We start from the raw sequence: 17,417 nt of genomic DNA, 5'->3' as shown, positions 1-17,417 counted from the left end.
AATGAAAGTGAAACGTCATAGCTGCAGGCGTCATCACATGACCCTGCGCTACCATGGCAACCACCGAAAGTCACGTGATAACTCACATGACTTCCGGTGGGGGCGGCGGTAAGTGAAAATCTTCACCGCGCGTATATACATCTCGCTGCCAGACTTTGGCAGCGAGATGTAAGGGGTTAATGTTACGGGTGGAATGCGATTTCACTCGTAACATGCAGGCAAACATGTCAGCTGTTGAAAACAGCTGATATGTGCGCCGATCGCCGCACCCTGCCTGCGGGGCTTAACGACACACGCTGCATGACGGAAAGATCTGTCCATGGTCGTGAAGGGGTTAAACTGCAACCGCTGTCGTCTGATCCTTCCCATGCCTCGTGCTCCTTTATTAGAGTGGACTACTACTCCCAACCTCCTTGTGGGCCTGAGCTCTACCTGTGGAGAGCAGTACCAACAAAGCTGCCCTACCATCTGCCCTCAGGGTGAACATATTGCAGCGGTGGCTCCCATATCATAGCCGCACACCACAGGTGGCGTCACGAAAAACTACCATCTCCTCCATTAATTGACACCGCTGGAGTCACGGAGCCAGGCCTAGCCGCTGTGATATCCCACTCCCTGCACCAACTCGGTGACGAGTAAACCCCCCAGACCCCGTGCGCGCATCACTAGCAGAGACAGTTTATTAAAACCTACATACAGTCCCCCATCGTTAATACAAAGTCTCTTTCACAGTCACAAAGTGAGGAGAACTGAGACACAGTGGCTTAATAGTATTCTCACTGATCATGGCATTGGAACAATACGTGACGGGTCTAGATATGTTGTATCGGTAGAGGAACAGGAGCACTCTGTCATTGAAGAAGCAGCTCCTAGAGACAGGAAATGTGTAACATTCGTGACCGGTATAGTGGCAGCGAGCGAGATTAGTGGACCCACTGGACCACAGAGGGAACACGGGCTTACCCTTTAGTGGGAGGGGCTCAACTAAATGTTCACTGTGAGGCAGACGCCAGGTACCACTCCCAGGGCAGTGACTGGGACTGTGGCAGCTGACCCCCAGAGCAGGTGATGGACTCAGGAATAACCGAGTACAGGTGGGGTGACTAAGGCAGGCTGGCAGGCGGGTACAGATGTCTCGGGCGGAGGAGGGGACGCTGCGCTCTCCCACTGCTCGGGTCCGGCTGCTGCTGCCGCTACTGCTCGGTGGTGGCTCAAGTGGTGGGCCGGATCCCGGGGACTCGAGCGGCGTTCCTCGCCCGTGAGTGAAAAGGGGATTTGATTGGATGGTGGGGATTTGGTGATTGTCCGTGATGCCACCCACGGTTGTGGTGAAGTTGGTGACACCACCGCTGCTCTGGATGGGGATCCCGGGAGCGGTGACAGGGAGCAGCTTTGTTGTTAGTTCACCCCTCCGTGGGTAGGGGGTTGGTTGTCCCGGGGCCCGGTGATGGGGTAGGAGTGGATGGCAGGCGTGTTACGGGGCCTGGTGAGGTGCAGGGTCGCGGGGGCAGCGCTGTGCCGCACGGCATGGTGGTACTCACTCAGCCAATGATGAGGACACAGTTCTCGGTAAAACACACGGCTGGATGGACGGGTCCCACAGACGGCTGCGGTGTTGTTTCTCCCGGCAGGTTGATGGTGACTGCCTTTCCCTGCACCTATGTACGGTAAACATTTCCAATGGGTTCCCACCGGTAACCCGCTCCCCAGCTTGGATGTGGGCCGGAGGAGCCCCTTTTGCCCGCAGGCTCTGGCCCTGGGAACGGTAGCCTTGGCGGCGGCTGTGTTTCCCTCTCACGGTTGGACTGTTGCCTTCTGTCGGGACTTGGCTGCTGGGAAACCCAGGAGGTTCCCTTCGCTGACGGATTTGGCAAATTCACGGCGACTCCTAGCCTTGCTGGGGTCCGTAAGCCCCTGCCAGATGGTGCTGACTTCTCTTTGTGTACCGGTCCGGTACCTCCGGGCCACCGCCCGTCCACGGTCCTTACTGTAAACTCCGATAGGCCACTCCTGCAGACGGTCACCACCGTCTGCCAACCTTGCTGTACCGCCCGGGCCACACACCCGGACGCTGTCAGTTAGTTGATCCACTACCACTTTCCTTCCTTCCACTTTCACCTCCAAAACTAATCTCTCTGCTTTTCCCGCCTCCAGGACTGTGAACTCCTCGGTGGGCGGGGCCAACTGCTGGCCCACCCCCCTGGTGTGAACATCAGCACCTGGAGGAAGGCAACAAGGATTTGTGTCTGACTTCGGTGTGCCTGACCGGGAGTGTGGGGTGTGTGGGTGTTGTGCTCTGTGGCCCCTGGCTTGTCCAGGGCGCCACACAGACAGGAGTGATGGAAGGGATAGACAGGTATGGAAAGGCAGGTACTGGAGATGAACACAGGGATAAAGGGACAGGAGCTCTGGACCTAACAACTAGCTAAGTAGCAGACTAGAGACTGACTGACTAACTAGAAGCATTGCGCAGGCACCACCCCTAATGGAAGCATTCCCTACATACACAGTTCGCCATAGGCTGAGAGGCATTTCCTGGATATAGCACGACGGCCCTTTCAAAGGAGGGCCAGTGTGCGCGCACGCGTGCTTCTTAAGTGCACTCCCGGGAAGCCCTGTGCAGCATGTACAGGGCCCGGAAGGGGAAGGAGGCAGCAGCACACGTGGATGACCGAGAGAGTGCAGGGGAGGACGGAGGTGTGCTGCCCCCACGTCAGCAGCTGGGCTGCTCGGATCCGGATCCGCAGTGGCTCGAGGGGTCTCCGGAACTAGGGGTCGAGCGGCCACTCAAATTAAGGGGGTATTTACAGGGGATAGTGTCTAAAGTTTGTGACGCCACCCGTGGTGTGTGGTAAGGTGGAGTACCACCGCTGCAGCTGGGAGTACCTGGGGGCGATGGAGTGGGCAGCCAAGTGTTGAACCCCTCCATGGGTAGGGGGGATGCCCCGGGGCTCAGTGATAGTAAGGGAGTTCCATTAAATGCAAGGGGGTTGGAAGGCAAGGAGCAGGGAACTCACAGTTGGTAGTCGTTGTGCTGGATGAGCTGGTGCTGCTTTGGAAGGCCAGTAAACACACAGACTGTAATTAAACCAAAAGTCCTGGAGTACCGCTGCCGCTGAGGAGGGGAGCCCGTCCAGGTGACCGTTCCCAATGATATTGCTTGGTGTGTTCCAGTCTAGTCCAACCTTCCAAGAGCTTCTACCCCTCAGCCCCTCACACTCTGAGGGCTGCTGCCTTGCTGTCCTGGGAGCTCCAATTCCCCAGCCTGCTCTCCCCCTGAGAGCCACTTGAGAGCCACTACTCTCCTTACTCGCCTGCTGACGACTGCCCAGCCACCTCCCACCAGTCTGCCAGACTCTAAGGTGGGCGGTCCTTTCTCCACTGGACCTACCCACTGGTGTGTGTAACTGGGATTTGCATGCTGGTGTTAGCAATACCATTGGGTGGCACCTGGAACCAAGGAGGAGATGGATACTGCACAGAAGGGAAAATTGTGCAATACCCTGTGACGACCTGATAGTTCAGGGAAGTCACACAACCAGGCCAGGGTGGTGAGTAAATAGGCATCTCTGCAGAGACGCTGGAGCTACAATATGATGAACAAGTGACTAGTTTTGTTATTGGCTGCTGCCCAGTACTGGAGCATTGTGATACATCCCTGGGACAGGTTGGTGGAGAGAATCGGCTCAGGACACAAGTTGGACCAGGTAAATGCTGCCTTAGGCCTCTTTCACACGTCCGTGAAAAACCACGCACGTTTTTTACGGATGTGTCAAAGGTGCATTTGCCCTCCATGAGCCGTGTTTATGACACACGTGTGTTCTCCGTGTGTTCTCCGTGATAACACACGGACAACAGGAACTTACCTGTCCCAGGCTTCGCTGTCCGTGGTTCTGATCTTCGGTCTCCAGTCCTGCTGACTCCCCGCTGCTGCTGCTTCTGGCCGCAGTGAAGTGAATATGCAATGAGCATAATGAGCGGCGGTCGGAAGCAAGTGATATTTTTCCTAATATTCATGGCAGGTATGCAATTCATTATTCACATGTTCAAATTAGCAAGTAGCATTTTTCATTGTATATTCCAATATTTGTCCATATGCTTGAGGCATTATACCATTATCTAAGTTTGATGTGCAGCCTTATCCGTATATAGTATGTAATTTTTGGCTTGCACTCATAATATATATATATTAGTGCTCACTTCAGTTATCCTATTCAGTTATATGTAGTTTTTTTTCTGAATGTGAACACAGCTCCGCCCCTTTCGGCCATGTTTTTTCCATCTCCTATATAAGAAAGTCCTTAGTTAACCCTCTCCACCCATAGCAGTTTTTAATTGCAATGAGATGACACACAGTTAGGGTCACAGAGCTAGGGACCCCAATATAGAGATATGCCTTGACGAGGCCTTGGGGCTCAGTTACATTGATCAATGCGATTGCTAAATATCTCCTTTTTCCTAATATTCATGGCAGGTATGCAATTCATTATTCACATGTTGAAATTAGCAAGTAGCATTTTTCATTGTATATTCCAATATTTGTCCATATGCTTGAGGCATTATACCATTATCTAAGTTTGATGTGCAGCCTTATCCGTATATAGTATGTAATTTTTGGCTTGCACTCATAATATATATATTAGTGCTCACTTCAGTTATCCTATTCAGTTATATGTAGTTTTTTTTTCTGAATGTGAACACAGCTCCGCCCCTTTCGGCCATGTTTTTTCCATCTCCTATATAAGAAAGTCCTTAGTTACCCCTCTCCACCCATAGCAGTTTTTAATTGCAATGAGATGACACACAGTTAGGGTCACAGAGCTAGGGACCCCAATATAGAGATATGCCTTGACGAGGCCTTGGGGCTCAGTTACATTGATCAATGCGATTGCTAAATATCTCCTTTTTCCTAATATTCATGGCAGGTATGCAATTCATTATTCACATGTTCAAATTAGCAAGTAGCATTTTTCATTGTATATTCCAATATTTGTCCATATGCTTGAGGCATTATACCATTATCTAAGTTTGATGTGCAGCCTTATCCGTATATAGTATGTAATTTTTGGCTTGCACTCATAATATATATATTAGTGCTCACTTCAGTTATCCTATTCAGTTATATGTAGTTTTTTTTCTGAATGTGAACACAGCTCCGCCCCTTTCGGCCATGTTTTTTCCATCTCCTATATAAGAAAGTCCTTAGTTACCCCTCTCCACCCATAGCAGTTTTTAATTGCAATGAGATGACACACAGTTAGGGTCACAGAGCTAGGGACCCCAATATAGAGATATGCCTTGACGAGGCCTTGGGGCTCAGTTACATTGATCAATGCGATTGCTAAATATCTCCTTTTTCCTAATATTCATGGCAGGTATGCAATTCATTATTCACATGTTCAAATTAGCAAGTAGCATTTTTCATTGTATATTCCAATATTTGTCCATATGCTTGAGGCATTATACCATTATCTAAGTTTGATGTGCAGCCTTATCCGTATATAGTATGTAATTTTTGGCTTGCACTCATAATATATATATTAGTGCTCACTTCAGTTATCCTATTCAGTTATATGTAGTTTTTTTTCTGAATGTGAACACAGCTCCGCCCCTTTCGGCCATGTTTTTTCCATCTCCTATATAAGAAAGTCCTTAGTTACCCCTCTCCACCCATAGCAGTTTTTAATTGCAATGAGATGACACACAGTTAGGGTCACAGAGCTAGGGACCCCAATATAGAGATATGCCTTGACGAGGCCTTGGGGCTCAGTTACATTGATCAATGCGATTGCTAAATATCTCCTTTTTCCTAATATTCATGGCAGGTATGCAATTCATTATTCACATGTTCAAATTAGCAAGTAGCATTTTTCATTGTATATTCCAATATTTGTCCATATGCTTGAGGCATTATACCATTATCTAAGTTTGATGTGCAGCCTTATCCGTATATAGTATGTAATTTTTGGCTTGCACTCATAATATATATATTAGTGCTCACTTCAGTTATCCTATTCAGTTATATGTAGTTTTTTTTCTGAATGTGAACACAGCTCCGCCCCTTTCGGCCATGTTTTTTCCATCTCCTATATAAGAAAGTCCTTAGTTACCCCTCTCCACCCATAGCAGTTTTTAATTGCAATGAGATGACACACAGTTAGGGTCACAGAGCTAGGGACCCCATTATAGAGATATGCCTTGACGAGGCCTTGGGGCTCAGTTACATTGATCAATGCGATTGCTAAATATCTCCTTTTTCCTAATATTCATGGCAGGTATGCAATTCATTATTCACATGTTCAAATTAGCAAGTAGCATTTTTCATTGTATATTCCAATATTTGTCCATATGCTTGAGGCATTATACCATTATCTAAGTTTGATGTGCAGCCTTATCCGTATATAGTATGTAATTTTTGGCTTGCACTCATAATATATATATTAGTGCTCACTTCAGTTATCCTATTCAGTTATATGTAGTTTTTTTTCTGAATGTGAACACAGCTCCGCCCCTTTCGGCCATGTTTTTTCCATCTCCTATATAAGAAAGTCCTTAGTTACCCCTCTCCACCCATAGCAGTTTTTAATTGCAATGAGATGACACACAGTTAGGGTCACAGAGCTAGGGACCCCAATATAGAGATATGCCTTGACGAGGCCTTGGGGCTCAGTTACATTGATCAATGCGATTGCTAAATATCTCCTTTTTCCTAATATTCATGGCAGGTATGCAATTCATTATTCACATGTTCAAATTAGCAAGTAGCATTTTTCATTGTATATTCCAATATTTGTCCATATGCTTGAGGCATTATACCATTATCTAAGTTTGATGTGCAGCCTTATCCGTATATAGTATGTAATTTTTGGCTTGCACTCATAATATATATATTAGTGCTCACTTCAGTTATCCTATTCAGTTATATGTAGTTTTTTTTCTGAATGTGAACACAGCTCCGCCCCTTTCGGCCATGTTTTTTCCATCTCCTATATAAGAAAGTCCTTAGTTACCCCTCTCCACCCATAGCAGTTTTTAATTGCAATGAGATGACACACAGTTAGGGTCACAGAGCTAGGGACCCCAATATAGAGATATGCCTTGACGAGGCCTTGGGGCTCAGTTAGATTGATCAATGCGATTGCTAAATATCTCCTTTTTCCTAATATTCATGGCAGGTATGCAATTCATTATTCACATGTTCAAATTAGCAAGTAGCATTTTTCATTGTATATTCCAATATTTGTCCATATGCTTGAGGCATTATACCATTATCTAAGTTTGATGTGCAGCCTTATCCGTATATAGTATGTAATTTTTGGCTTGCACTCATAATATATATATTAGTGCTCACTTCAGTTATCCTATTCAGTTATATGTAGTTTTTTTTCTGAATGTGAACACAGCTCCGCCCCTTTCGGCCATGTTTTTTCCATCTTCTATATAAGAAAGTCCTTAGTTACCCCTCTCCACCCATAGCAGTTTTTAATTGCAATGAGATGACACACAGTTAGGGTCACAGAGCTAGGGACCCCAATATAGAGATATGCCTTGACGAGGCCTTGGGGCTCAGTTACATTGATCAATGCGATTGCTAAATATCTCCTTTTTCCTAATATTCATGGCAGGTATGCAATTCATTATTCACATGTTCAAATTAGCAAGTAGCATTTTTCATTGTATATTCCAATATTTGTCCATATGCTTGAGGCATTATACCATTATCTAAGTTTGATGTGCAGCCTTATCCGTATATAGTATGTAATTTTTGGCTTGCACTCATAATATATATATTAGTGCTCACTTCAGTTATCCTATTCAGTTATATGTAGTTTTTTTTTCTGAATGTGAACACAGCTCCGCCCCTTTCGGCCATGTTTTTTCCATCTCCTATATAAGAAAGTCCTTAGTTACCCCTCTCCACCCATAGCAGTTTTTAATTGCAATGAGATGACACACAGTTAGGGTCACAGAGCTAGGGACCCCAATATAGAGATATGCCTTGACGAGGCCTTGGGGCTCAGTTACATTGATCAATGCGATTGCTAAATATCTCCTTTTTCCTAATATTCATGGCAGGTATGCAATTCATTATTCACATGTTCAAATTAGCAAGTAGCATTTTTCATTGTATATTCCAATATTTGTCCATATGCTTGAGGCATTATACCATTATCTAAGTTTGATGTGCAGCCTTATCCGTATATAGTATGTAATTTTTGGCTTGCATTCATAATATATATATTAGTGCTCACTTCAGTTATCCTATTCAGTTATAAGCAGCGGCAGAGACAGCAGTGCTGGAGAAGGTGAGTAAAGTTTTTTTATTATTTTCTCAGACACGTGTGTTTTCTCCGTCGCGTGTCACACGGAACACCTCTGTGTGGTCCATTTGCGTTCTGTGTGACACCCGTGATGCCGGAGAAAAACGGACATGTCTACGTGTGGAGCACATGGGCATATGAATGCTCCACACGTACATGTCCATGGCAGAATATGCACGTGAGCGCAGACCCATTGATTTAAATGGGTCTCCGTGTGCCAGTGTCTCCGGTACGCGAGGAAACGGACAAACACGTGCCGGAGACACGGACGTGTGAAAGAGGCCTTACAAAGGCTTCCTAATGCACCAGCAGAGCCTTTTCTAAGTGCTTTGTCTGATAATCAAGGAAGTAGTCAGGCAGATCTGGCTATACTGACACTGTTTAAGCAAGATTTTTTTTTCACTAAAAAGTGATTTATAGTCCAATAAATATGGAAAATCAGTTTATGGTACTCAAAAGAAATGATCACACTAAATTAACATAAATACTGGAAATCAGAGATGGCAGACATAATCACATAATGGCTATTCCCTGCTTCTCTAAATGCTTCTTATAGTTATAGTGTATTTCCAATATTACATATAAATCAAAGGCAATAAATGTAGCAATTTTTACCGAGCCACAAGGAACAACACACAGCTGACAGCCAAGTAGCCAAGAAGCATGAAGAGCCACACACCAGGTGAGAATGGATCCAGGAAAGAAAAGTATCCAGGCTTCCTTCCCTATGGAACAAATAAAATAGATAAGTTTAAACTATATGAAAACTAGATTTTTTTTTCCGCTGTTTCCACTTTAATATCATTGTAGACCAGTGCAGCACTCAATTCGATAGTGAAATGTACTCTCAAATTTATTACATCATGGCCAATAAAATAATTCCAACTCTTTGAATGTTCAATTCTTATTAATGGCTGCTGAAGTAATTGTCACTTCAATTAAAAGTTTCTGGAATTCATTGTACGGCGACAATGAGAATAAAAGAAATACAGAGGCATGTGATTTCCAAAGCTCTACAAATGATTTTAATGAGCATCATCTATTTACTGTATTAGCCTCAGAAATATGGACGAACCATGCATAAATGTAGGCGTTCCTTACAGGGTAGAAAATAGTAGAAGACATAACTGCATAATAAGTAAAGACACTCCCAGCATCCACCCAGCTAAGCCACATCCCCTGAACAAGTCTTTGTTACAAAAGTGAAATCCCACACCCTAAGAACAGATTGTGTCAGGTTTGAAGATTTTAACCCCTTCCTTACTTTAAGAATGACATATCCAAACTTTTTTCAGTCTCCCCTGCTTTTTGTCATCTCTATTGTCACCTCTACATTATTCTAATAGAATTATGATAACCTGGTCCAATGTACCACTTCTAAATATAACAATCAACAGCGTCACATAAAAAATGTCAGACAAAAAAATTGTTTAATCTTCTTGACAAGTGACTCTGCTCAGATTGAGAGTTACAGTAAGGATGACTGGTTCTTGGTGCTATGTAAAATCCTATGCTTCTGACATCTGTGGGGGTGCTAGTTAAAATGTATTGGGGGTAAGAGACAAAAGCATATATTTAGATCAGACACGGAGACGTCAACTGCATAAAGGAGCAATCATATGATGTAAGCAGATATAGAAATAAATCAAAGTACTCTTAGAATTTCATTTATAGAACCTTTCAGCAGCCTTTTCATTCAAAGCTTAGCGGGGTGTGTTATAGATCTTTGTTTCTTATTAATTGGCTAACAGTAAGTTTTCTTTCAAGGGAACCAACCACCAGTTCTTGCCCTATAAATAGAGATGAGCGGACCCGTGGAAGTTGGTTCTGCAGGATCAGCCGGACTTTAGATAAAGTTCGGTTTGGGACCTGGACTTGACCTGAACCCCAATGGAAGTCACTGATTGGGCGCCCACATACAGGCAGCCATAAATTAATCAATTCTGGGGGAGCGTGGGAGTGCTTTTTCCATTGTCTTTTTTGTTTATTGTACGCTACATCTGATCACACTGTTGTTACTGCTAGTGTGAGCTGTGCAAACACTGCAAGCGGCTCGCACTGGGCTGAGCACCAAGCGTACCTGAGCACAGCAAAGCTCGCGCAAATGGTTTGCATATGTAAAGCACCCGATCTATAAATCTGAACTCTGTTTTTTTTGTAAAGTCTGTGTTTGGTACAAACACCGAACCTCGGTTTCACTCATCTCTACCTATAAACTATAGGCAGTGCTTTAATGGCGCTAGGATGCTAATTAAAATAATACCTTTAGTTGATCAATCTTTGTCCAAACTTTGCCAAAATGATGCAATTTGTGCACAGGCTTGAGTATTGCGGCGGGACATAATGAGTTCAGTTCCAGTGTAAGCTTTCCTCCTCCTGGCTTGCCTCCTTTTCCTTATTTAAATTTCACACCGCCGCCATTAACGCATTACTATTGTTACAAAAGTGAAATTCCACACCCTAAAAACAGCGCATGCGCATACCGCAATCTCCGTTGCCATTTTATTAAAGACATTATATAGATGAATATGAGCGGCCATGTTGTATGTGCAGATTGAATTTCTTTTTATCAGCACCACTCATCGTTGTCTAGAAAAACTGACCTGAGTAAAATGGCGCTGGAGATCGTGGTGCACGCATACGCTGATTTCAGCACCATTTAATTGAAGTGTTGGAGAAAAAGTTCAAAATAGGGCAGAGGGGAGAAGTTGAAATAAAGGGAAGGCAGGCAGCCAGGGAAGGAATACATACGGAAGACCCGATTCACAAAGTCCCTCCCCGATACTCAAACCTGTGCACAAATGACGTCATTTTGGGATGTTTGGATAAACATTACTCAGCAATAAAGCCTCAGATTTCTCAGCTAAAGGTATAATTTTTATCATCATCCTCCCGTCACTATGGAACTGCCTATAGTTTGTAGGGCAAAAACTTGGTGGTTGGTTTCTTTAATTGTAACAAACTAGTCAAACTGTAGCTTGGCTACTATTTCTTCAGGTCGACTAGCTTACTTTACAATGGCCAATGCTTTTATCTTAGACTGCTTGAAGTCTAAGTCTTAGGCGGGCTTTGCACGCTGCGACATCGGTAACAATGTGTTACCGATGCTGCAGCGATAGTCCCGCCCCCGTCGCACGTGCAATATCTAGTGAAAGCTGCCGTAGCGATTATTATCGCTACGGCAGCTTTACACGCACATACCTGCCGTGCGACGTCCCTCTGGCCGGCGACCTGCCTCCTTCCTTAGGGGGGCGGGTCGTGTGGCGTCACAGCGACGTCACACGGCAGGCGGCCAATTGAAGTGGAGGGGCGGAGATGAGCAGGATGTAAACATCCCGCCCACCTCCGTCCTTCTCATTGCAGCCGGCGGCAGGTAAGGTGAAGTTCCTCGCTCCTGCGGCTTCATACACAGCGATGTGCGCTGCCGCAGGAGCGAGGAACAACATCGTACCTGTCGCTGCACCGGCATTATGGAAATGTCGGAGGCTGCAGCGATGATACGATAACGACGCTTTTGCGCTCGTTCATCGTATCAAAAGGATTTGCACGTTGCGATATCGACTGCGACGCCGGATGTGCGTCACTTTCGATTTGACCCCACCGACATCGCACGTGCAATATCGCAACGTGCAAAGCCGCCCTTAGACTGGACGACCAAGCAAGTTCCCTCTATGGACACACAAACAAATTGCTGTTCCATTTGGGAAGCACATTCAGTGTGTACATGGCTTAGAGCTTTCATTTATGGTTAATATTGGATTCAGTTTGAGGGCGGTTTTACACACAATGGGGTTTACTAGGCACCAGAATTCTGTCTTAAAGGAGCATTCTCATCTTGTATAATTTAAGAATATCTCTCCATGAATGTCTCTCTCATAGGGATGAAAGTAAAGTGCTGTATATTTCAAACACTCTTCTATCTTCATTGATTAATGAAATGTTAAAGAATGTTAGGAGAAAGTCACTTATTCCCACACACGCCAAGCAGTCGGCCAAGCTTAAAATTGAGCAGAATACACTCTGTTAGGTCCATCTTTTATCAATCTGTAGGGATTTGGGCTCAAACAGAGAACCAAAGAGTTGGATTTCCAGGGACCAATCATGTTGTTTGTACTTGAGAAGTCTAGAGTAGGGAAGGTAACAAACCATGGTAAACCGAGGATCCTTGGATTATTCAAGGATATTCTTCATGTGCAGTAGCCATAAATTTTCATTCCTGGTTCTCCAGATTCTGAGCATTAGGCAAAAAACTAGGATGCTAGTTACGAGTTGCTTTCTTGGTTGTTTCCATAACTCCTAGAGATTTCAATGTAGACAGCCGTGTGCTCGTGCAGCTACCACCAGTTTTCTCATTGGTGTGGCCCCTTGGCTTGCAATTGGCAAAAGTCTGGTGGGTGTCCGAGAAGTAGGAAATATTCCATTAAGGGTCCTAAAGGTGTAGCGGGGAATCGTTTTCTGGTCTTGTCTAGAGTTGAGCGAGTACCTAACTATTTGTACTCGCTATACTCATAACAAATACTGTCTAATACTTGTGTACTCATTCTGAATAGCGTGTGCAATGCAAGTCAATGGGAAAAATTCGCAAAAGTAACGCATAACCCGAATGCCGCACTATTCGCTACTCGCACGAATAGTACGGCATTCGGGTTACTTTGCGAGTTTTTCCCCATTGACTTGCATTGCAGGTGCTATTAGGAATGAATATACGAGCATTAGACAGTACTCGTTATGAGTACATCGAGTGCGAATAGTTAGGTACTCGCTCAGCTCTAGTCCTGTCCACAATTTGCATTTTTTCAATCAAAATTGGAATAAATAAAACAATTTCAAGAGCAGAACAGATAATAAGTTTCCTGTTTAGCTGTATAGTTTTCACAGTGAAGGTTCCTGGCAAAGCCATGGCATTAAATTTACAACAACCAACAACCTCCCTACTACAGTGTGTACACAGCCTAGAGCTTTCATTTATGATTAATCTTGTCTTCTTTGTCTATGAGGGTGGTTTCACACAAAGTAAGGTTTACTAAGCACCAGAATTCTGTATTAAAGAGGTATTCCAAACTTGTCCACCTATGGCAGGGGTCACCAACCTGTGGCCTGGGAGCTACATGTGGCTCATGGGCCCATCCTGTGTGGCTTGCGGCTGTCTGTTAGCTTGCAGCATTTGCACCATGTCTTGCAAACAGCTATGAAGAGACGGTCTCCAGGTGGTGACCTTTGTGAGTAGCCCCACACAGAAGAGCAGTTCTTTGAGGTAGGAACCTCTGGATATTGGTGTGGTTATTTCATGGAAAAGCTTTGGCTGTCATTATGCTGGTAATGGGATTTCTGGGTGTGAGGTGCAGCAGCTAAATGTGGCTCGAAACTCTCATTGAGAGCTGAATGTGGCTCTCAAGGTCAGAAAGGTTGGGGACCACTGTTCTATGACATACATACAATGGGGCCTGTATCTATCTCTAGGTCGGAGCTGAGAAAAGGTCACAATTCCCATACTCATCCAGTTGTAGGAGATTTCTGAGCAATTCTCCACTGACAGCAGCACACGATGCAGCCCAATCTCAGGATGGATGTGGGTCTTCCATCTTCCATAAATTGATATCACACCCTGACAGTTTTAGGAAATCAGGCTCAGTGTTTTGGGAAAAATGATTCCAGCAGGAAGGAGAATCTCTTGCTTCCCATTTCCCATTTCTTTGAATCCACTCTTAGCTTTGGCTTCAAAAACTAGTTAAAAACTACAGTGGTAAAAAATGGTGTGTGTGAAACTAGGTATTTGACTAAACAGAAAAAGAAACTCAAAGTGTAAAGTGGATTTCAGAATGACAAAAGATTCAATTAGATTCAGTTCCCATTTCGTATTTTTGGCGATTTTATTAATGCGATTCCTTCGCACCGTAAGCAGTAGGGGAGCATAAAGGAAGGAAACGTGGCTGAAAACTGCACAGTTCTCTACTCTTTTGGATCAATTCCCAGTATTGACTGAAAAAGTTTCCTGCCAAAAACTTCAAAAGTGAACTAGACCCTTGCAGTATCTAAATTATACGGTGAAGGACATAAAGTCTGTCAAATAAAAACAGGCTTTAGAGATTGCCCATAATCCTGGGTCACCGTCTATTGTACCTACACACTATGATTTTATTGACAACCAGCTTGCAAAAAAGAAAGATGATCCTGACAAGAGCCTTACCATGTGAACACGGTACAGAATACTGATTCCTAACGTCATGAATGGTTTAGAGAAGTCGATCACCTTTTCTCTTTCTGCTGTGATTGTGAGTCCAGCAACAGCCAGATCTGCTTTCTGGGGAGATAGAGACATCAGATACATCATAATTAATAAATCTATACATAATATCAATCACTGTAATATTGTTGCTAAACACCTTTAATGGTTGATTCCCAAAAGAGGTGAGCTTGGTCTCTGGTAGTCCCCTAGCCAATTAATGGAGTGGAGGTTGAGCAGGTGTACCTCTACTCTACTCAGGATGGGGTTCTGTGGTTATGGAGCACCAATCTCTGGATTATTGTTGGAGTCCCAGTGGTCAGAACCCTGGCAATTGTCAAGTTGAGCCCTATTGGATACCAACTTGGAAAATTGCAATGATGATGATTACCGTGTATAGCTGCCAAACTGCAGCACTGGAACAACACTACGATTATCAACAATCTATAAAATCACAGACAGTTCCATACAATAGGGTCAGCCTATGCAATTTTACTAGACTCATGGGAAAGAGGTACCAGCTCCCAGATTTGCTCTATCCACAATTACTTTGGGGAGTCAAAGGTTGAATATGTTTCTTCCGCTCCACAATCATAGCAACAATGGCAAAAACATGAAGAGGAAACTGACATCATTTAAAAGGGTTGTTCACTAATAGGACAACCCCTTTTGATTCAACATATTTCCCCAGGTAAAATAATAAGGTCTATACTTACCTCCCGTACCGACGCCTTTCCAGTTTTGCTGCAGCTCATGTGGGGATGTGACATCACGACAGCCCCGTGCCCAATCCGCATCAGCTTCTTTCTCCCTGCCTTCAGACCAAACGAACAATCAACAGGAAGTGAATGCAGCCACAGTGATCACTTCCTGTTGATTAACTCATTTGGTCCGAAGGCAGGGAGAAAGAAGCTGATGCTGATTGGATGCAGGGCTCGCGTGATGTCACATCCCCACATGAGCTGCAGCAGGCCTGGAACGGCATCAATATGGGAGGTGAGTATAAACTTTATTATTTTACCTGGGAGAAACATGTTGAATCAGAAGGGGTTGTCCTAGTAGTGGACAACCCCTTTAATGCAGCACTAATGAATTCAACACCAATAAGAGGAAATCTTGATATAAGCTGTATGGTCTCCTCTGCTCCATGTTATTCTTTTCTGTTCCTCATGTATGTGACCTAGTGCATGAAGCAAAGTTCATAAAATCAACATTGGGAATTTGGTGTAGAAGAACATGACCGACCTGCGTTAACCTGAAAAATCTAGCTGTCAATCTCTGACAGCGGCATTTAACACGTGCTGGCAGGGGGCACATCATTCCATGCTCCACCGTGACAGAATCATGATTTCTGCTATACATAGCAATGTTAATGCACTGCTATGTATAGCACAAGCGATTGGGTGATTGCAGCTTCCAGTCCCCTAAGGGGACTATTAAATACAATAAAAAGGAAAAAAAATGTTTCTAAAAATATGAAAAAAATAAAAAAGCACAAAACTTAAAATCACCTAAAAATAAAACAAAAAAAGTATCTTTGGTTTCGCTGTATTCATAAAAGTCCAATCTATAACAATATAATAAATTAATCTAATTGGTAAACGATATAACAAGAAAATGAATCAAAATGCTAGGATTACGTTTTTTGGCCTCCACAACATTCCAATAAAATACAATAAAAGGTGATTAAAACATCACATCTACCCAAAATGGTATCAGTAAAAACGTCAGTTCAGGGCACAAAAAATAAGCCCTCACACAGCCAAGATTCCAAAAATTAAAAACTTTACTGGTCTCAGAAATTCGAGACAAAAGCAAAATTCTTTTTCCCAAAAAAATTCCCAAATTTTTTCACCACTTAAATGAAGCAAAAACCATACACATTTAGTATTGGCATATATACACACACACACACACACACACACACACTTATATATATATATGTACCGGACTCCCCCAGTGAGGCAACCTGGAGCTAACCCCTATACAGGGACTGTCCAGTCACTCCACCAGAGGGCCTAGGTACACGGTAGCTGGAGTACTAGCAGAACCGGGGTAGCGTCCCACAGGGAACGGGTAAAACGGAGTCTTTGGAGCCACAGAGTCCTCGGAGACAATTACGGGAGTCCAGTACGGGTGCCGGTTAGGAAGCTCAGGCGGGATCCGGGTTAGCTGGGTGTGACGGGGAAGGCAGCTGGGTGAAGTCGGAGATACCAGACAGGCACAGGCTGCCGAAACCTTGGTTGGATTCCCCGCCGACGGACACCGGAGGACCTCTTGGCAATACTGGATTCAGGGACCGGTTACGGAGGCAGAGCAGGCTCTACAGAAGAGATAAAGTTTTAGTACGAGTAAGGCACAAGGGGACCTGGACTTCTAGCTTGCAGAACTCGACGAACAGGCGACGCCCTCCAGGCAGGAAGCTCCTAATATACCTGACCCTGACTGATGCAATATCCTGTTAGGGAGTGCAGGGCCTTTAAGAGGAGGTCAGTGACCGCGCGCGCGCCCTAATGCACATGCGCGATGCCCGGGTGCCGGAGGCCAGAGCAGGGAGCGGTGCCAATCAGGACGTGTGGCTGGAGGCAGGGGACCCGGGGACCGGAGCGGTGAGTGAGGAACGACGTCATGACCCGGGGAGCGTGACAGTACCCCCTCTCCCAGGCCCCCCTCCCCGCAACCGGGACATGAAGGCACAAATCAGAGGAGTACCCACGTTCTCCCGGAATTCCCAGGACCTATCCTCGGGACCATAGCACTGCCGTCCCCTGACGGTCTTCATGGCCACGATATCTCTTACCGCATAGATGTCATCATTGGCTATGGAAGAGGAGGACAGGCATCAGAAGAGAAGGGACCGAGGACAACAGGTT

The 17,417-nt window shown here is 44.8% G+C and overlaps 1 protein-coding gene across 2 annotated transcripts in view; it reads right to left on the bottom strand.

The window, feature by feature from the left end:
• GRIK4 (glutamate ionotropic receptor kainate type subunit 4) overlaps positions 1–17,417 on the bottom strand; it is a 564,520-nt gene that overhangs the window by 51,552 nt on the left and 495,551 nt on the right. For both annotated transcript variants that reach the window (XM_075328388.1, XM_075328389.1), the window contains exons 13-14: positions 14,509–14,622; positions 8,937–9,046 (exon numbers count right to left, since the gene is read on the bottom strand). In XM_075328388.1, coding sequence (XP_075184503.1) covers positions 8,937–9,046; positions 14,509–14,622 — 224 coding nt within the window. The remainder of the gene's footprint in view (positions 1–8,936; positions 9,047–14,508; positions 14,623–17,417) is intronic.

This window comes from Anomaloglossus baeobatrachus, chromosome 11 (genome assembly GCF_048569485.1).
Source record: "Anomaloglossus baeobatrachus isolate aAnoBae1 chromosome 11, aAnoBae1.hap1, whole genome shotgun sequence".
Classification (NCBI taxonomy): Eukaryota; Metazoa; Chordata; class Amphibia; order Anura; family Aromobatidae; genus Anomaloglossus; species Anomaloglossus baeobatrachus.
Note: the sequence above shows the minus strand (reverse complement) of the source record. Positions and strands in the feature narration are given on the sequence as shown.